The sequence below is a fragment of the Plectropomus leopardus genome, chromosome 11, assembly GCF_008729295.1.
Source record: "Plectropomus leopardus isolate mb chromosome 11, YSFRI_Pleo_2.0, whole genome shotgun sequence".
NCBI lineage: Eukaryota > Metazoa > Chordata > Actinopteri > Perciformes > Serranidae > Plectropomus > Plectropomus leopardus.
In genome coordinates this window covers 29,502,950-29,524,263 of record NC_056473.1, presented here as the reverse complement: position 1 = coordinate 29,524,263, position 21,314 = coordinate 29,502,950, and the positions used below count along the sequence as shown (strand labels likewise).

General features: G+C 39.0%; 1 protein-coding gene across 1 annotated transcript in view; it reads left to right on the top strand.

Moving 5' to 3' along the window:
• kiaa1549la (KIAA1549-like a) overlaps positions 1-19,553 on the top strand; it is a 116,488-nt gene extending 96,935 nt beyond the window's left edge. Inside the window, exons 15-24 of the mRNA XM_042495435.1 lie at positions 5,767-5,891; positions 7,463-7,683; positions 9,502-9,634; positions 11,367-11,608; positions 11,833-12,001; positions 14,244-14,341; positions 16,359-16,504; positions 16,597-16,751; positions 16,864-16,936; positions 18,825-19,553. Of these exons, the coding sequence (XP_042351369.1) occupies positions 5,767-5,891; positions 7,463-7,683; positions 9,502-9,634; positions 11,367-11,608; positions 11,833-12,001; positions 14,244-14,341; positions 16,359-16,504; positions 16,597-16,751; positions 16,864-16,893 (1,319 nt within the window). The 3' untranslated portion in view covers positions 16,894-16,936; positions 18,825-19,553. The remainder of the gene's footprint in view (positions 1-5,766; positions 5,892-7,462; positions 7,684-9,501; positions 9,635-11,366; positions 11,609-11,832; positions 12,002-14,243; positions 14,342-16,358; positions 16,505-16,596; positions 16,752-16,863; positions 16,937-18,824) is intronic.
• Positions 19,554-21,314: the final 1,761 nt, after the last annotated feature.

Below are 21,314 nucleotides of genomic sequence, written 5' to 3'. Positions count from 1 at the left end.
GTGTTTGTTTTTCAGTGTTTTTAGTAAATTTTATTTTGCTTACTTCAGTGGTGTGGGGATAAAAGCCAGTGGTTGGCAGTGTGTGCCATAAGCACTGCTGCAAGTTACTTTAGAGAGGAATCACAGATGAAGGACAGGAAAGTGGGTGAGTTGTCAGAGAGTTGTGACAGCACACTGTCAGATTAGGTGTTATTCAAATCCATACAACCCACAGCATATGGTTTGTGCATTAGAAAAATGACTCAGCGTTAAACGTGTGACACTCAGAGGGATCGTCATCCTGGGAGAAGAAACACTGATACACTGTGTAGCTATTAAAAACAAATTAGTGTTGTAATTCCCCCCTATGTTTTTTTATTGAGGTCATGGGTATATTAGCAATTATATCCAACTAGTCAGAGATGCACACTTAAACACAGATAAAAACCCAGCAGGTGTGACTGACTCTACTGCTTCATTTTACAGCAGGATGTGGTTACACAGCCTTGTCTCCTCAAAATTTCATGTAGATACAACTAATTTGAAACAGCAAAGAGGTTTTTGAGGGAAATGCAATGACAAGGAAGTCACATTTTCTTCGCTTGGGTTCGGACCATTGAGTCTGCCTGCTCCACTGAGTTTGAATTGTGTGATTATATAGATGGAAATGGAGTGTAATGAGTTGACAATTCTGTTGGACATTAGGCAAATGTTTTCTGTTAACATATCGAGGAAATGTTGCTAATTAACATACCTGACAAGTCACAAAAATATTCTCATTGAACAGATCCGCAAAATGTTAACTTAAACTTAAAACAAATTTCATTTGTTCTCTGCCAAAACAGGCAATCTTGCATTTCAGTATCCATTTGTAGAAAGCACAGCGTTATTTTGTTTTAACCTTTTTTTTATTGACATTTAACCCAAATCACAATCTTTCCCAAAACTTAACCACAGACAGGAGCCTGGAAGTGAATCCCGGGTTCTGGTGTCACAGTTTTCGACTTTATACATCCATAATCCTCCCCAAACCCCTCCTTGCAACACCTGCATGTACATCAATGTTGTGTTTTGTTACCAAAAGAAACTTTCTCTCTCAGCATAATCCAACAGTAACTACATTACCATGACAAGCAGTTTGGTAACACTGAAACTTTTTTCAGTTTGTAGGAGACAGTGTTTGGTTACAGGAGCAACACAGCACATGACTGAGTTTGCTGTGACCAAACGCAGCAACACACATCTGTGACGCTCAGTGTGATCAGATGCAAGAAACCTGAAACTTTCAACCAGAAATACTCTGCTGTTCAGCTTTGTGTTGTTACTATTCAAAACATTTCTTATTAATGCAAATCTGCCTTACAGTTTAGTACAGTTTAGTTCAATAAATTTCTAAGGTCATGTGGCCGGCCGCCCACAGTTTCTTTTTTTGTTTGCAATTGTTTCCTATAAGAAAAAAAAAAAAAAAAATCCACTCTGCATTTTCAGGAGAGGGGCTGCCAACAGGCTACTTTTTATTAAAGCTAAAATAAATACTTTTTTTTAAATGTTGTTTTAATAAGTAATGGTGAATGTTAAAGTTCAGAATAAAATTTGATTATCATTAGATGAACATCATAATATGCACTTAATGAAAACTACAGTACATTGCTATATTGCTCATGTTTTCAGTGATCTTTTCTGCGTCAGATACAGTTTCTATATATTTTAATGCATCATTCAAGGTCATCACACACACGCGCACACAGACACACACATATGTGTGTATAAATCTAGACTCTTGACTATACTTGAGATGAAATTACATGTCTTAGTACAATGAATTGCTGTAATTGTAGTCTGCTTGAAAGGTCAGACCGGTTTGATTGTTGATAACCAAAAATAGCTGCTATTGTGGTTTCTTCCTCTCCAGTGTCCAGCAAATATACATTATAATCATATTTTGATAAAGATTCTTACTCAGGCACTACACATGCTTTTATCTGCAGTACCTGTTATCAGTAGTGGCAGTAAATGTACTGCATCTTCGACATTACTTATTTAACAGATTAGTAAGCAGATCTTTTTCCAGGCTTGCAGACTCACAATTGGTTACATAAACATTGCTATGATTGCTGATAATGCAGCAACATTGCTTCTGTTCAGTGACATTCTGGGACGCTGTGATTTTCAATCTCTTTTGCATCAGCAAACTAATGTTCACAGTAATTCTTGTGATTTATAGTGTTTATGCAACCGAATGAATGAATACCCGGAGGAGAGGAGGAGTGGATGAATAATTGTTTCATTTCCTCACTACTGTTCACAGAGAACCAGGAATGGACAGGAGTGTTTTTAGAAAAAATAAGAGAGTGATGGAGAAAGCAGACTGGAGCTTTATTCGAGAAAATGACTATTTTGTATTTATTAAAAGTGTAAATACAGTAAACTAGAAATATAGACATGTAATTTAGAGAGAAAGAAGGACACTTAAATGGAGAACAAAAAAATACAGTAATGATGAAGAGATGGCAAGAACAGGTACTAAAAGACTGTAGATATGCTAAGTGAAGTTTTAAGCAAATTTAACTGTTTGGTTGCACTGATTTCTCTCTTATGTCTACCCAAATTATGGAGGTGAAGCCAGGAGGTGGTTAGCTTAGCATTTCTTAGCATGAAAACCAGAGGGAAATAGGGGAGACAAGGGACAGTTGTAACATTTTTGACATTTCTGTCTGCAACATCATTATCACTAAAGTTAAAAAAAACAGTATCTCTGAAGCTTAGTAATTAAAACAATCTTATTTCCTTAATCTGCACACAAACAGAAATATAAAAAATACAAATTGTGGGTTTTTTTGGAAGTTTTGTGAAGTAATTTTTGTTTTGCAACCAGATTCCTTCCATGATGGATCATCTGGATCTTTTTTATTTTTAATTGTACCAACATCTGTTATTTATGATCAAAAACAGAATAAAGCAATTTCATCTTAAAATCCACGTATTTCTGACACAGTATAGCATGTCACTGTGAGCGGCTGGTCTAACTGCGGAGTCACTTTTTCTCTGATAACTTAAGATTCTGACGTTCAGGAAGTTTACTGTATAAACCAAATCATTAACAAAGGTTGCTTTCTCTCCAAAACAAACGGATCTGGTGATTCAAACCACTGGAAACTTAATGCAGCACTTTCTCATTATGCACAGTGTAACTCCGGCACTCCTCATTGCAGTTGGGCTTCTTACTACGTGGCTGACGCAAAATGCGAAAACGCACAAACACGCAAAAAAAACCAACAACCCACGAATGGCTGTATCTCGGGTTAATGTTTAGTTTGACCATTCTGGGCTACTGTAGATACAATGCGGTGCAACTGAGCTGAGCTGATCTCCATAGGACCTGCTCCCTATGTAGATGAAAACAGCTCATTGTAAAGAAGTCCACAACAATTCTTATTTTCAGGTCATGATTATACACTAAAGAAAATGTACTTCTTACAGCATATTCCATTTGTGCCAATTCATCCCCCTAAATCTTACACGCTGGTCCTTTAACAGTTTGAGGACACCTTTTTAATACAGTACTTTTCATTTCTCACCTCCACATTATTTTAAAGATTCAGATTCAAGATCAATGTAGTTTGCGTATAGACAATGGCAGACGATAGTAGTCAGTAGTTACATCATATTTAATGCTGCAGAAACATCAGCAAATATAAACAGTATGGACATTGTTGGTTGCTCTCACAGAAACTCTCTAGTGTGGCTTGAGTCTCTTCATCAGACAGATTAGTCTCTACTACTTACCTTCATTAAGCTGAAGTACACAAGCTTGAAAACAAGTCGATTCAGTGTAGAGACGAGGTTTCAGTTGAATCGAAATGTGTTAAGGGATTCATCTTTCATGATGGCTACCGCCTTAAATAGCCTATATTGGAGAAATGCTAAAGATGAAAGAAAAAGAGGATGACATGCAATAAAGGTCATGTAATAGATCAAAATAAACCTTTAAATTGATCTCCACCCACAGATCAATCCTTGGCCTTTTCTCTGTATAGCTAAATGTTAACGACAGTGGCCTCTCTGTAATCTGCAAGGTGTAGATGCAATTTAAGTTTATGTTGTGTGCACAGTTACATAACGAACCTTTTCTTTAAAAAAAAAACAGACCGACTTTGCCACCGCCGCGCTGTTAGTGTGCCTAAAAACTCATCTCCATACTTGTAAGCAATAAATTAAACTGTGCAGACATAAAGCAATAAACAGCCAAAGCAAAGCACTTGACAACAAGCTGTCAATTGAGTCGCGTTGTTTATCATCTTGTGTACAAAAAACCACTCATAAAAAAATGCCCTTTTTAACAGTTGCTGCGAAATGAAGTCAATTTATTCCAGTGTTGTAAACTTTGTAGAAACAAATAAAGCCACATTATTAGAATTAATTTTAGAATTGAAAGAAGGAGCAGTGTGCTCTGTGTTCGGAATCTGTTGCCACAGTAGTAGAAGTGGTCTTACAGCAGCTGCCGGTGTTCATAATACATGTTATTTACATGCACGGTCAAGGTTTCCAATCTGGTTCACAGCCTGCTCGTGACGGCACCTGTCCTGACCTTCGCTGTCAGGCAGTAATAGGTGGTGCAGGAAAAGCAACAAATGAAGCCGACTGAGCCGCAGCCACAACGAACGGTGACAGTGTGGGTTTGGAGCTGAGTTAATGGCAGACTGTTGTAGCCCTACAACGAAGCAGTCTGCCATATGATGTCAGTCAGGCAGTGAGTCACAGTGGACCCAGTGCAACGCAACACTGCCCATCTGCTGCTCCCTGCAATAACATACACACAGGAACACATAGAGGCTCATGTATTGTGAGAAATGACGTATAGCTGATGTTTTCTCGGAGAGCCAAAAAACACAAAACTGTACAGAGTTGTGTTTTGGTTTTTTTGAGCCATGACTGCAGCACAGCTAGTAGTGTATTGCTCTAATTTAAATTTTGTGAGTCACCATGACAACAAATAAATCTTACAGAAGAGACAGAATTAGACAAATGTCTTTGTTGTTGGAGTGCGTAGCAAGGCCAGTGTTGGCAAGGAAACAACAAAAATACAAAACTAGGAAGAAAACAACTCTGACTCGTGCATGAGATGCTGGTACAGATACTATTCTGTCACACACACACACACACACACACACACACACACACACACACACACACAGACACACACACACACCCCTGCTGTACATTTATGCCGTCCTAATTGGTTCTTACATAACTTTGGTCTTGTTTGCTTGCAACCATTTATCATTTACTACTGCTAGGTACTGACCACTTTTTAAGCTGAAACAATGTTGGATTTGCAATGTCTTATTTGTGACCTCACTTAAAATGTACCTCACCTGCAAAATGACCATTTATATATCATTTACATTTTTCACATTTTTCTCGCATGCCAGTAGTAGACAAAGAAAAAACATCCTTTTACAGACTCTAGATATCTTTCTTTTCTTCCATAAATATCAGTCTATAGTAAATATTTTAAGACTATTTTTTAACTAGGCATTTGTGATTAATGGGCTTCGATACAGTGATGTTTATGATTGCTTAGCAATGTCAGGTGGAACCTGCCTCACAGGCACAAGAGTGGAACCTAACCGCCTGACGTCAGATTGTAAAATATGCAACATGTGTCTTGTCCCTAATGTGGAAACTGGCAGAATTTGTGATAATGTCGATGCAACATCACAGCTTTCTGGAAATACTGTCTCTGTGAGACTCTTGCTAACCTGTTTATCCTCCTCTTCTTCCCAGACCCGTACGAGGACCATTCAGGCTCTCTGCGTCTCATCACCATCAAACCCATGACTGCTCAGCCAACCTACTCCTACCCCTCCTCCTCATCGCATAGCCAAGACTCAGTGGTCCTGAACGGGGAGGTGAGTCCGGGCACACGTATACATAATGTACACACAGCCTCGAGGCTTCGTCGCACTTAGCGGTGAGTTGAGTCTGCAGCGCTGACAGTACAGAGCAGAGCAAAACGAGAGCATCATCGTCATGAGTCACACAGATACACACGCTGCAGCAGCGTTTGGTAGACATGTACATTAATATAGTTATTCACTCATAATGTTTGCTAATGTTTATTATTTCATACTCGTACCACAGCGACGCTTCTTCAGGAGTATTTGGAAAGATTGTTTTGTACCTCAACTAATTTGGAATAGATCATTTAAACATAAAAAAGAAATGTACACAGTGAATCAGCTGCAACACCTGAGCATTAGTTATTGTGATTGAGAGTGTGTGAAAGGTAGTTATCATGCCATCAGGTAAGTCTAAAGGACTATTTATTTATGAGAGGGGAAAAGGAAGGCACGTCAGATGTCAGTTCTGTATTGTACAGTCTGAATAACTCCATCGTAAATATATTTCAATAGCGCTAGAAAATCTATTTATGGCGGCAGATGTTTTAATTTTGGTGGCTCGCCACAAATAAATAAATATGTGGAAAACACTATATTTTATATTTTATTTAAAATACCCCCAGAACTCCCAAATCTTCATGCTTTTTTTAATCTCAAAAATCCCATCATGAATCATAACCTGAAACGGTGAAATATGGTTATTTATGGTGTAGGAAGCGTCATGCAAGGAGGATCAAGGAAAAATATGTGCAGTGTCACACCCTAGCCACGCCCTTACTCTGATAAATATAGTCCAGAAATAGTTGATCAGTTAATTAAAAGCTAAACGATAATTAGCTAGAGTGGTAGATAGTTAGCTAAAGGTATTAGAGAAATCAAGGTCGCCAACTCTCATGCTTGTGCTGCGAGGTACACACTGCCCAAACAGATCTCACGCCAAAATAGAGGACGCCACAAGTTCACCTCTTGATGAGCCGTGCCATGAAGGTCCTGAACACACAGAGCACAAAAGTTTTAGTTTGCATCTGGCATTATTTTGTCTGATGGGGGCACATCAGACAAAATAAGATTGTTAACAACGGCTTTATGTTACAGCCCTCACTTTCAGGCGTCTGTTATGCTGCCCTCGCTGTGCTGTAGTATTATCATTACAAGTCCTCTGGGACACATTGTGTTACAGCTGAATTTAGCTGTGCTACTATGCTTCCTCTCCCCCGCTAATCTCTTACTTCTGTCATTTTCCTGACCACCCAGCCTGTTACCTCACACTCTTCCTTCTTATTCTGATGATAAATTATCCCTCAATCAATTTACATCAATAATCCCCTCGAGAGCTCTCTGATTTTCCAGCTCATCTGCAATTGATTGAATGAGCATTAGCACAAAATATCATGTTTAGGGCGTGACACACTGTCTGATTATTGAGCTGTAGGGAATGTTTGCTAAAACACATTGATCTGTCTGAGGCACAGAAAGTCTGGACAAGAATATTTCTACAGTTCATCATAAAAAAATGAGCAGTTCATAACTGGATGGGAATTATGATTACTTCAATTCAATACTTGAATGATTGTTTGCAGGCAAACCACGTTGGGCTGAAGCAGAAGTCTGACATCGAGCACTACAGGAACAAACTGCGGCAGAAGGCCCGCAGGAAGGGCTACGGAGAGTTCTCTCTGTCCGAAAGTGGCAGCCATGGTTACAGCCACCGTGACACCAGACACAGTCGGCACGACAACGGGGTCAAGGAGCCAATGACCGCTGAGGAGAAGAGGGCCTCCTTCGCAGGATGTCATAAGAGGTTCGGAGTCAGTTTTAGAGGGGGCTCCAGAGAGAGAAAAAGGAGCTATTTAATCTGATTATAATTTAATGTACGTCATTATAGCAATCATAAAAATGTCCCTTAAATCACAGGTGTCTTTGGCTGTAACTGCACTAAAAATGGTTAAAAAACCCCAAAAGAATCAACCTCAAGCTCACCAAATGGTATGACAGTTATGCAGAGATGTTTGACAGTCTCAAAATTAAAGGATTAGACTTCACTTTTAAAGCTGAGTTAGTTTTCGGGGGGCTCCAGAGTTAAAAGGAGCTGTTTAATATGAGTATAATTTAATGTTCGTCATCATTCAAATCCTAAGAATGTCCCTTTACTCAGAGATATCATTGGCCATAACTGCACTAAAAATGGTTAAAAAAAAAAGCAATAATTAAAAAAAAAAAAAAATCAACCTTAAACTCACCAAATGTTGCGACAGTTATGCAGACATGTTTGACAGTCCCAGAATTAAAGGATTAGACTTCACTATTAAAGCTGTGTCTATTTTATTATTGAAGCGTAGGAAAAATTTTAGTTTTGTTCCATTTCAATTCATCATTATTTAAGTAGTATAACTGCTTCAAGTGCTTAACAACTTTTCCACCAAGAACTCCAGATCTACTGTAGAAGTGTAGCTGTAGTTGCTAAGCAACACAAAAGGACCGAGTGAGTAGTGAGGGGTGATTTTTGGTCAGCACATTAATATTTACAGTTCATACAGATACGTGTCGGTTTTGTCTCAACAATATTCCGCCTTTGCACAGTTCAGGAATCATTTTATATTTGCTGTTCAGGCAAAGAAAAATACTTATTTTCCTTCTCGTGTGTGAACTTGAACAACTGAACATCTGCGGATGCTCATTTTCAGGTTCATACTTGTTGTTAAGGCTTTTTCTAGATTGTGTTTACTTCATTTAAAGGTCAGAAAACAATTTTCCTTATACTGTCTGTGCTGGAACATCTGTATTCACTACCTGTCTGAGACGCTCTCTTTTAGCGACTATCTGTTTAAGTCCCCCTCCCATAAAGATCAGTTTGCTCTGATTGGTCAGCATTTCTAGTTCTTCTGTATCTCAGCATCTCTGCACTACAGACTTAAATAAAACGTTGACACCAGACCTAGGATGAAACCTATTGTTCACAAAAACAATTGTAGAAAAAAAATGTAAAAAAAAATTACATGAAGGTAAAAAAAATAAATGAGGAAATGACCTGGAAAAAGTGTTCAAGAAATATCTTTCTAAAGATATAATTTTCTGAATTTTTAATTTCTTGCAATTTGCAGAAGATTTCTAGCCAAGTTGCTCATTGCCTTTTTCCCCATTTTTTCGAAAGTCATCAAACCAATGTGCTCAGGGCTCAAAGACATAAATAATCTTGAAAGTCATCTGAACCCAGTGCAAGAAAACTGATGTCAGTCCAGGTTTTAAAAGATTAATCACACATCATTGGGCTTCTTTCTTGTATATTTTCATTTCTTTAAGAATTTGTTGAAAATAAATTAATCAAGTAAAACAGAGAGCAATAAATCCTAACATATTAAATAAATCCAAACAAAACGTGTGTCCAGAGTAAAGTAAATTGAGGGTAACTATGATTGGCAGGACATTGTGTCAGTTTATTTCAAAGTTTTGCTTTTGAGCGACACAGTGACAAATGCAGCAGTGTTCCCATTCTCCTTAATTTTTTTACTTATTCTGAAATGTAAATGTTGACATGTTTGGACTCAGAGGATAAGTAACTACAGTGTTGCCCTGAGCTGTTACAGTGTTTAGAGTGTTTTTGCTTACTCTTGTCCATCAGGTACTCCCACCCACGGGAGCCCACTTATTGGAGCCGTCAGTCTCTGAGCAGCCCTAGCCCGGTAGAGACGGAGATGGACCTGCTAGTGCTGAGAGAGAGGTCCAGGAGGGGCATCCGAAACAACGGCTATGATGTGAGTGACAAGTCATGTCAGTCAGTGTTCTTTGTTGTAAACACTGAGCCAGAAAACAAGTCAGTGTTGCACAGAATAACATGTCAGATGCAGGAGAAGAAATAAGAACATTTAGTGATTTGAAGCAAAGAATAGGACCAAGTGAGATGTTAGGGGGGATTTATTGTAGGAGATATTCAGAAAAATACCCAGCGGCAAGAGCATGCAAAGCTTTGAGGAAAGTTGTTTCCTGTAACAAACTGTAATAGCAGCTGAGGGCTGACCTATGACCAGGTGAGTCATACAGAGAGCAATGACGAAACCGTGGATGGATCCTTCTTCCAGAAATCTTACACGACGGTTGCGGCAAAGTAAAGCTCTGCCACTTTGTCAAACGACTGAAATAATCTCCTGAGAGCATTTATAACTTTAATCCTTTCCTTCCCGCCCTTTACTCCGACTCCGATGGTGTGAGCTCACACCCGGAGGATTATCAAATCACCTTCCGATGAACTTTATAAAAGCTGCACCAAACAGAGAGATAAAGGTTGAGGGAGTAAGACAAGAAAGGGAGGAAATGACAGAAAGATTAGAAAAAAAGTGATTCCTTCATTTTAGTGACAGCAAAAGACAAAGAGAGGAAGAAAGACAGATAAAATGGGGACAGATAGAGAGAGTGTGAGTGAAATCTCTTTCTGCTGCTCCTCTGCTGCACCACGGTAACAGCAGTGACCGTGCCACCTAGCTGAATGTCAATGACTCTGAATATGATTATAGCCTATTCATGGATTCAGATGGGAGGCTCGATAGCGGTTAATGGCCTTGGATGCGCCAAACTGTTGGAAACGACACAAGGAGAACAGAGTGTGTTTGTGCAGGAGCATGTATGTTTGTGTGCACTGATACAGGCGGTATGTTACTGGGCAGTTTGGTTTCACGCTTTAGGATGGTTGCTATGCACACCTTACCTCTGTTTATGTTGCTGTGGGGCGACTGTTGGTTTGCTTGCTTCTTTTTTGTGCTGTTTTGGATTGCAAACAGGTGTGTGAGGGGATGCAATGTGTTTGGGTAATGATTTATTATAACTGTTTAGCACTTTTTAGTGGTATCCTGTTGTAATGATGAAAACAATGCAACAACAAACAATGCTATTTGCAGCTGTGATGTAAACAACCTAAGGGGAGATATTTCAATGTTGCGAGGACACCCAGGATTATGATGTTATTGGCTTCCCTTCCAAACTTTGAATTTCTGATGGTATATCATCATAAGAGGCTTGGTTGCTTTGCAGAAATTTGCACAATAATTTAAGCGTGATGGATTATAAAAAAAACTGTTTGCAGCATTAAATGGTGGGCCGTCTCTGCTTCTCAAATTTTAGGCAAAAAACGAAATAGCCAAGACGATTTTCTCCAAAACCTGTTCAAAACGTTGCCTTTTAATTGTTGGATTTAAGTCAGTGTTTTCACACTGTGCTGCTATGGGCTGTAAATATTCCTCACTAACTTTTGAGAGTGCTGCCTGTTGTTTTAGCTTCTCCGTGAACTGAATAAAACTGTCAACACAAAAGTCTTTTGTATATCCCTCAGAGCATTTGTTTCTTAAGAAACAGAAGTTCATTCAGTGGGTGGTCAGAGATGGTGATTAGATTTGTCAGAAATGCTTGTAATTTTGGTGTCCATGTCCTCATCACTTCATGGACAATTTGGTGGATGCCGCCGTGTCCTGCTGACTGAGTGTGTGTGCTCTGCAGGGTGAACCGGAACCGTTTGAGGAGACCAATGTGGACCGCCTGATGAGCTCTTTGGGTTACGGAGGTGGATCTACTGGCACCGGGAATGGCAGCCTGGGGGTGAAAGCTCACCGTGGCTCCGACTCCTCCACACTCAGCTCCCAGCCATCCATTGATGAGGTCCGCACGCAGATGCATATGTTGCTAGGCAACGCCTTCAGCCTGGCACCTCCGGACCATGACCCTCCTTCTCCTCCAACCAAGTAAATTTATATTTTTCACAGATGATTTATTTCTCCACACATCTGCATGTTTCACAGTAGTGTGTAGGAATGAATCGAGAGGTGCCCTGATTCACCCCGAGCTGATTTTCAGAAAGTAGACTTTTCTGAACGTCTGTACAAGTACACCGAAGTAAAAGAGGAAAACTAAAATGAGTAGGTGTGTATCTGTTGACTCAACTTTTTCTTTTTCTCCCTCTCATCAGCAGCCACCACCATCACCACCACCATGCCCACAGAGCCTACAACCCATCCCACACCAGCCACTATAGTGACGGGGTGACCAGCGCCCCGGGGACCATGAACCATCCCTGTGGCGGCAGGCAGAGGAGTGCAGGCTACGAGGACATGCACCAGTGTAGCCTGCCTAAACCGGTAAGCACCAGAGGGGTGTCTAAGGGCTGATTCACCCAAAATTTTGTCTTTAGTTATTATGAATCCAGGTTTTAAGATATCTACTTTTCACATTAATGCCTCCACCTCAATACAGTGGAGCTGAATGGAATTTCAGATGTGGCGCTTACAACATTTCCAACAATATGTGATAGATTTTGCTTTCAACAAGTTGGTTTTACCATTTCTTTAGTAGAAAGCAATAAAAATCATTCACTGTGATAGGATAGTCAGCACAGGATGTGTAATAAATATAGATTCAAAGCAGAAAAGGGGCACATTATGCAGCTGTGAAGAGCCTGCATTTTACCTTATGGAATAGATGAGAATAAAAGTGAAATTTTTCATTATTGTCATTTTGCTCTAAAATGAGATAAATAGTTTAACTGGTAGAGCGTGCGGCCCATATGGGCTGAGTCCTTGGGCTCTGGCCTGGGTTCCTTTTGCTGCTTGTCATCTTTCGCTCTCCCACCTGGCCTGTCGCTCCAGCTGCTCTATCAAAAAGGCAATAAATGTCGCACAAAATATAAAAAAAAGTATGAAAATATTAATAAAAAAACAATTAAATATTAATATTATTTTTTTGTCCACAAGCTGTAAACATGTAACTGACATATTAACCTAAAGTTGTCAGGACAAATTATAGACTGTATACAACCTGTGTGACTTAAGTGCCTGCCAACAAATTGAAAAAACTGAAACTGAGAAAAATTAGCATTCATTTGGAGGGTGTTTGTGTTCACCAGCAAATGCAAGTCCAATTTTCACACTTCTTTTATCTCTGTTTTGGTCTCCATCATCTCTTAGGAAAAATATCTGGTTCTTTAGCAGCTAATTTTTGTTCAACATTAAGTCACTAACTTTGTCTTCTGTTTTGTGCTGGTCAGTGGGTTTTTGTTAGAGTGAACCAAAAAAGTAAAGTTTGTGGCGAAAAAAACAAAACCGACATCTTTTGCATAACACTATTGTCAGAAAATATGTATTTATCAGTACATATTGATCATGAATATGTGAAACTGTGTCTCTCATTTTCAGTACCAGTGCCAGATGCACATTTTCACTCGCTCAATGTTAATGTTTGAAAAAGTGAAAAAAAGCATTGAATATCGATATTTTTCAAGCTATTGTTATTTAAATGAGTAATTCCAGTATTGTCAAAACACTACGTGACACCTAGTCATTTATTCCACTGTTTATTATTAATGGCTAGTTTAGAAGTATCAAAATAATGCATGAGTTTAACGAATCAGTTTAGAATAATAAATTATAAGTTAATAATTGAACAAGTCTATGTCAGACTTAACTATCTTCTGGTTTGTAACAATTTCTTATAATTTATAGCTTAAATTTTGTGTGTAAAATCAGAATCTGTACATTAACTATTTATAGCCACCTGGTTGTTATTATTGGGTTTGGATACAAAGTTATGAAATAAGAAGCACCATATTTCTCTTGGGAAAGAACAGTGTTGCACAAAATGAGAATGTTTAAGTACAAGTACTTTAAAATTGTACTTCCACAAAGTTGAGTACTCGCGTTAATGTACTCTGCTACTTCACAACTTGAAAAATCAGCATTTTAGCTTTTACATTATTTCACAAGGTCATTCAGTGACCAAATCATAAAGCTGCATACTAGTAAAACGATGCAGAGCAAGTTCAAAGTTGCCTAATAAAAAAAGAAAATCCAAAATAAAGCTCCTTTGAGCCTGTTATGTTTAGTTTACATATTTAGGCTCCCCTGCATATTAAGGTGTTCAGCTGTATAGATTTTTGCTCGCACTGTTATCTGTAGAAAGGGCAATGCATCGCAATGCTACATTTTGTAAAAACCAGCATCCTTACCTCACTACAGCACTCAGTGGATGCTTTCAGATATTTGCACACAGATTCGTACAGAGAGGTTGGACCGAAAAGCTGCCGTAAGTGCTCACAGTGTGAACATTGCCAACAGCTGATCGGCAAGGGAGAAGCTTTACACAGATTAAAGAGATTGAGGATTGAACACCCACCAACAAATAAAAACAAGCCTTATACAGCCTGAATCTGTATTTATCTTCTGTTTTGCTCTGATCAGACACCCATCTGATTTTCTGGGCCTCTTTTTTTGTTGAGATCTGTTTATTGTTCCTTCAACTACTGTTTTTTTATTATTATTATTTGCACTATGTAGAGTCCAGACGCTTGTTAAATATGTGTCTAAGTTACATTTGTGGCTTCCGCAGGGTTTTCGGTTCACCCAGCTTCCTGATATGGGCATTGGGTCTCCACCGCCACTGATCCCCTCAAGACCAGGACCACCACCTGGGACCTCAATACGACGGTAACACATGCATGCACACACAAATATGAGACTACAGACACCTGAATGGGAAAATAAATTTAAAAAAAAAAAACACAAACAAAGAAAAAATCTAAACAAACATATGGATAAAACACAGTACATGTCGTAAAGGACAAGATATGGACTAAACGCTTTAGTAACCAGGTAGCAAAACATCCACTGTGCTGTTGAGAATCAAAGGAAATGTTTGAATTTGAAAAGCATTCCTCAGCATTCTCAGCCTATCAAAATGCACCGCAGGGACTAATCACCGTACTCAATGAATATGTAATTTATTAGTAGCGAGTGTACAGGAGAATGCAGAGTTAAAAAACAAAGCTACAGAATATTAATGAGCATCAATTGAACCGATTGCCCTCCACATCCGCTCTCTATCTGCTCCACACTCTTCCCTCTCTCAGGCCCATATGTTAGTGTGCATCATTTGAACTGAGCAGCTTCTTCATTTAAATGCTGTTGCTGTGTGCACCATGTTGCTGGGCACTGTAGCACTGCAGAGAGTGATTGACTGTTCCCCTGATGTGGATTTCACGGAGGGGCATGTTTGCCATCTAGTGGAAAAACTGAGAAAATAACACAGACGAGCAAACATGTTCCAGCTGTGCTGCAGACCAAGAGGCACACTGCAGGAAAATGACAACATATTATTTAGATATAATGCAGAAACAACAATGTGTTGACATTGTTAATTTTAAAATTCTTTAATTAGTGCTGATTTTATTACAATTATGTGTATGTGACCGTTGAACCCAGAAACAGAATTGTGTTCATATTTAATAAGTCAGCTCGTCATGTATCAGTTCCTTCTGAGCCCACAGGGAGGAAGAGTGCAGCATTTAATTTCTATTTAGTATGCACTGTTAGACATCAGCGTGCATAGTGCATTATGGTTGTGAGCCCTGGCAATGACATCACTTGTCTTCCAGTCTCCTACTCAAGTGTAACATGTACAGTTGTATTTTGTAGTTGTAGTTGTATTACTACAGTGCAGAGATGTACGCGAGATGGAAAAGGAAAATAGCAAAGCCTGTTATGTTAACAAATGTAAAATTGTGGTATACACAGAGAGGCTTTGGAATGCAGACTTTGCTAAGAGTTTTCAGATGGTAATGTCATGACTATAAAAAAAAAATAAAATTAATAATATAAAAAAATAAAATTAAAATACCCTGAAATTTCAACCAGACATCAAAAAGATTTTTTAGTACTTGTTTGGATTTTTCACATTTTTAGTTCTACTTGTGCTCTACTTTCAAATGCATGGTCTTCTCCGTTTTACCAGGAAAACAATTCTGCTGGGAAAACATTAGATCCTTTATTTTTGTTGCCCAAAAAGTGGGAAAAAAATCATAAGAATAAAAAAGTCTTAATGAACTGGAATCAGCATGTGAATATTTATCTGGGTTTAACTACTGACTGGGAGTAAACCTAGGTGGCTGAACACATGGATTCCCAGAATTTTTATTTTTTACTTGTGTTTATTTTCATGGCAGCAGATTAAAATCCACATATTTAGGAAGTGTGCTTGCTTTGACCAGATTTTTGCCTTTAGTGCAGTGTTTGATTATGATTTTACCCTTAAAATCCTAACACAGTTTGTACAAATAAAACTACTTACAGTCATATGACAAAAAAAACAAAACAATTTTACACATTTGCATCCCCTTTCTCTTCCCGTCATGTCATACTGTAATAATGTAATATGCTTGAAATCTACATGAGGCCTGTTACAGGCCTTGTTTAACGGATTCTCTTTTTAATGTATTCAGCCCATATTTAGCAGTGTATAGCACTGGTTCTCAAACTGTCACCTATGTAAAACACATTTTAACCTGTTTGTTCCACCTCATATTTGACCTCATATCCCAGCTGATCTCCAAACTTGGAGCTTCAGTTTTGTGCTGCTGTATTCAGCAACTGCTGTTAAAAGCATACTAGTTTGTTTCCTTGTCATGTGATGACTTTATGAGGTCAACATCTGTCCCTCCTTTAACAGTTCCACCCCTGATGTTAGTCTGAAGCCGCGTGTGTCAGAGGCCTCAGACCTGCAGGCCCAGCAGCACAACGGCGCCCCATACCTGCCGCTGTCCAGGACCCCCTTCCCTGCTGTCACAGTCGACCAGTCCATCAGCACCTACTCAGGTATGACAGACTGGTGGGCTGTTTAAATGTAAGACGGTAGCTACGATAACTGACATTCAGTCATTTACTAAATCCATCTTCACATCTCACAGGAAACCCAATCACAGCAGTCTACGCGATATCTGCCAACCGCCCGGGCTACTCGGACTACTTTGTCATGTCACCCCCATCCTCATACCGTAGCCCGTCCTGGATGTCCTACCCACCTGAGCCAGAGGACCTGCCACGGCAGTGGAACGACACACCGGTGAGACACACACATCTACAGGATAATGTAGCTTAATACATGACAAGCTGCAAAAACTTTCTGTTCCAGATGGTTTTCAATGTGTGAAGCAACTACTCTCTTCTCCCCGCAGAACTCACGTCATCTTGAAACCATCTGCTGAAGTCATTTGCCTGCGACACTGAGTGGAAACAGCCGATAGCTCGGTGGGTCAAACAATCTCTGCACTGCTATGTTATGTTATCATGCTCGTATATAATAAGCACAGGTATTTTTCATACTAAAAATATTTATACCTCAAGACAACAGAATACTTTTGGTGAAAAATCTGATAACATAACAATATTTATATAGTATTTCAAAACTATTAATATAAGGATGAAATAATGACAAGTGCTCAACCGTCAATAACTGAAACAAATGACATGATCAGCCTTTATATTATATTGAAGTCAGGTTGCGATGCTGGCAGGTAACAATTGAAAATCTAAACTGTAAAGAAGTCTTTTGACATGTTTTGTGTCCTTTTTATACCTATTTTCCACCAAATTAGTTCTGGTGGAAACACCAGCTGGGTCTTAAACTGGTTCTGTTCAAGAACCGGCCAGTGTTTCCACCAGTTTTGGTTGTAATCACAGATGTGTCAGCAATGGAGGGCATTGCATAATGCACAATGTGATGTAAACTTTAGTAGCAAGATGGCAGATATTGATTACAGGTGAGCTTTTGTTCTTTTACTAAAGATACTTGTTTTGATCCAGAAAACAAGCATTTAACAACTAATAATGATGTAAAGATATGGAAGACTATTCCTTGCAAGTTCTTTCCATATTGAGAATCTGACATGCTGACTAATGGTTTGCACTTGAGGGTAAAAATGCAAATGCTACTTTTTTGGTTCCAGCTGGGAACCAACTTTTCGGGCTGCGAACCAATTTATTTTTGGTTGAAATGCTCTGAAGCGTTCAAAATACGGTGTGTATATTATAATACAACAAGTTCCATGTTGCAATGTAAAAAAGAAACTTATTGGTTTAGCTTGAAGCTAAGGCCACCTTAAAATTTTAGGTTGACCAAATTTGAGAAGATAGGTTGAGCTAATTTTGTAATGATTTAACTTGTCTTTTAAATGTAGTCAACTTAAAAATTGAAGGCAGCCTGGAAACCAACTGTTTTAAGTTACAACAAATAACAAGTGACAATTACTGTAATAATTCAAAACCATCAAAGTCTTCAAAGACATCACTTTAAATCAGCCAATATTTTTGTTGTTGTAGTTGAATGTTTGTTTTGTTTGCATTGTTGATTTTCCCTGGTCTTAAAAACTATGACGACTTATACCATCCAGACAGCAAAAACATGATTCCTTTTGGAGTTTAGATTGCAGAGCAGCCTTCAGTGGTGTAGTGTACCAAAAAAATATACCAAAAACTGATACGAATTAAATTGAGGGGACACTCCATAACAGCAATTCAGCAGGACATTAAAGGTCCAGCGTGTAGGATTTAGCAGCATCTAGTGGCAGAAAATGGTACACGCATAACAATGTTTTCAATAATGTATAATCACCTAGAAATAAGAATCGTTGTGTTTTCATTACCTTAGAATGAGCTGTTTATATCTACATACAGAACAGATCCTCTTTTAGGGAATTCGCCATCGTTTTCTATAGTAGCCCTGAATGGACATGTCAAACACTGGCTCTTGATAGCATCACCCATATGTGCCAATCATCATAACAAGGAAAAAACAAAGTGGAGTCCAACCGGTTACCAAAAGAGTAATGGGATACATCGTGGATGATGCCTATTACCAGCACCCTTCTGTAAAGTAGCCTACATGGCTAAGCTATGATAGCTTCCCCTATTTTGTACTTGACAGCTCCTGTCCCCTCAGAGGGCAGCACCGTTAAATTTCCACATCTAGCTCACCGCAGTTGAACTCGATGCGACTTTGCCATCTTAAATCCTGGTGTGCTCAGACTTGTACTGAACTACCTCTCTGCACTAATAGCAGATTCTGAGTGAAAATAGTACCTGAGTCTGTAATGGAAGGGGCCAGTCAGTCATATGTGCTCAAATTTTTTTTGTCCAGGTGTCTCTTTGGACGGGCAGAGGACCTCCCTCTCACTGAAAACTCTCTGGAGCTTTATCACCCCTCCTTTACTTCGGCCAGGCCTTCCTCCTGTCTGATTTATTCATTACCATTGGACTTCCCTCCGCCCCCACCGTATCCCCAGTTTCCCCTCTCTCCACTGGGCTGACCTTAGTCTGTCCTCTCTCCGCCTGCCTCGTCTGCAGCTCAAAGCGTTTCTTATCCTCCACACCTCCTCTGTCCCATAAGCCCTCTCAACTGGTCAAAGCTTAAATCCAATCCAACTTAAATGTTCAGCCATAACTCTCTCTGCTCCCTGAGCCCCTGGCCTCACTGGCCCCACTGGACCCTCTCTGGGCTCCTAGTCAGAATCTCTATGTAGACTGCCTCCTCTGTGGTGACCACTGTTGTACAGCAAGAGGCCCCTCACACTGCTGAACTGAACTGAACTGAGCTGAGCTGCGTGAAGCTGTACTGTGCTTCCCTGCGTGACAACACACACATGCAGTGTGGATGAGCAGGGTGAGTACAGTACAGTGTGACTAGTTCTCTGCCCCAGCAATCATCATACAGTAACTGCCATCTGCCCCAGCACACGATGGCACACACAGCGCTGCGTTATCAGTACGGTAGTGCCTCAGCCATGGCCAGTTGTCTGCTCCTCCTCTGAACTGGACTGGACTGGACCATCCTGGACTTGTCCCTGATTTCCACCATAAAGCCAGGAAAGCTGGACTGACTTAAAACTGTGCTTTTTTCTTTTTTTTTTTTTTTGATGAATCCAAATTCCTACTGTATGTAAACCTTCTACAGCTGGTTAATATGTGTATTTTAAACTTAAGTGAGGAAAAAAATTCAAAGGAAAAGGGAAAAAAAAAAATCTCGTCTTGAGCTGTCTCAATTTCAGTTTTTGGATATTTGTGTGCTTTTGTCTTTTACTTTTGTGCATTGATGATTATCAATGGATTACTGTACAAAAAAAAAAGACGTAGTGAGTGTTTCTCTTTCACTCACCTTATTTCAATGCAAAAAAAATTCTTCAAAACAGAGAAATCGGCGGCTTAGTTGTCTGTGGTTATGATGGCATTTCTGTACTTTTAAAAAAGAATTTACTTCGTTTACTTTTTTCCTTCATCAGATTCAGCAATGAAAACAGGAATTAGTCACTATGTTCTGTCGACCATTTGATTATGAAGTTTTTGTCTGCTAATCATTTGGCAGGCCTGGGTCAACTATTCCAATTGAAGTCCTACTCACATGCACTTGTGTGTTTTGTAGCTTTGCAGCTGCTGGGGGTTTGTCTGACTCCTCACAAAAGGCAAAAGATTAAAACATTTACTTTATGATGACATAAATTTCAACTGATTTCAATTCTGGTTTGACTCAGGTCTGTTCCGAATATGTGAACACACCAGTATTCTTAGAAAAACAGTTCTTTTACTTGAAAGGTGTCTACTGTATTCTACTGTATAAGGAAATTTGACTTTTGGTTCATTCGGTCTTGATTAAGAGGGATGAATATCTGGACATTGGACTATGGTATAGTACTGTTCACGAGACTCGCCGGGCTCACATGAGCCGCATATGTAACGATTAAATGTATTACTGTATATAGCAGATGATTTAACGAAGAGATTTATGCAAGTAATGTGGGAGGGATACTTCGCTTGACATTTTTCTGATGCCATTTTTATTTTATTTCCACTATGTTTACGATGATGGACTGTTTTTGAAACTCCTTAACTTTCTGAAGGATACAAACATTTCAGTACCATCTGGATCATCTTTTTTCATACTATAACTAAGAGAAAATATTACAGAAAACATATTATTAAAGGAGCAGATGGAGTGTTTTAAGTGACGTGCAGTGAAAAGGCAGATGTTACCCTGCATTTACAGTATTATTTATGTTTGAAGAAAGCTGAAATAGCCATAATAGTTGAAATAATGCAATTTTTAGTACAAAGAATGTCACAGTCTAAATTATATTTAACCTCATTTTTTCTGAGGATAACTGGAAATCTGTGCGCACACTGTTTGTAAGGCTCCTCATCATTTCGATGGTACTAAAGGAGATTATAGCCATATGTTAACTTCACCAAGTGGACGTAAAACAGCTAACATAAACAGTGTTATGTTAAAGTGGCAAATGATACCAAATGAGAATACATTAAATATGACATTATGAGGCATGGGATAGAGAATTAGTATAGATAGAAATATAAAGAGAGGTTTGGTAGTTTAACATGAAATGAGCACTTTTATAAAAAGCCCAAACCTGGGCAGAAAAGAGCAGAATCAATGCAAAAAAACGCTGTTGTTTAGCATGAAACACTCCCAGAAATCCTACAACCTTTCAACTAAGATGAAACCATAAATGCATAATCAAAGCAAGAGAGTTTTGAATATCCTTTTTCAGCTAAATAAACAGACACTTTTTTGGATCCGTAGACAGGGCCGTAGCTACTGGTGACCACAGACAGGACACAG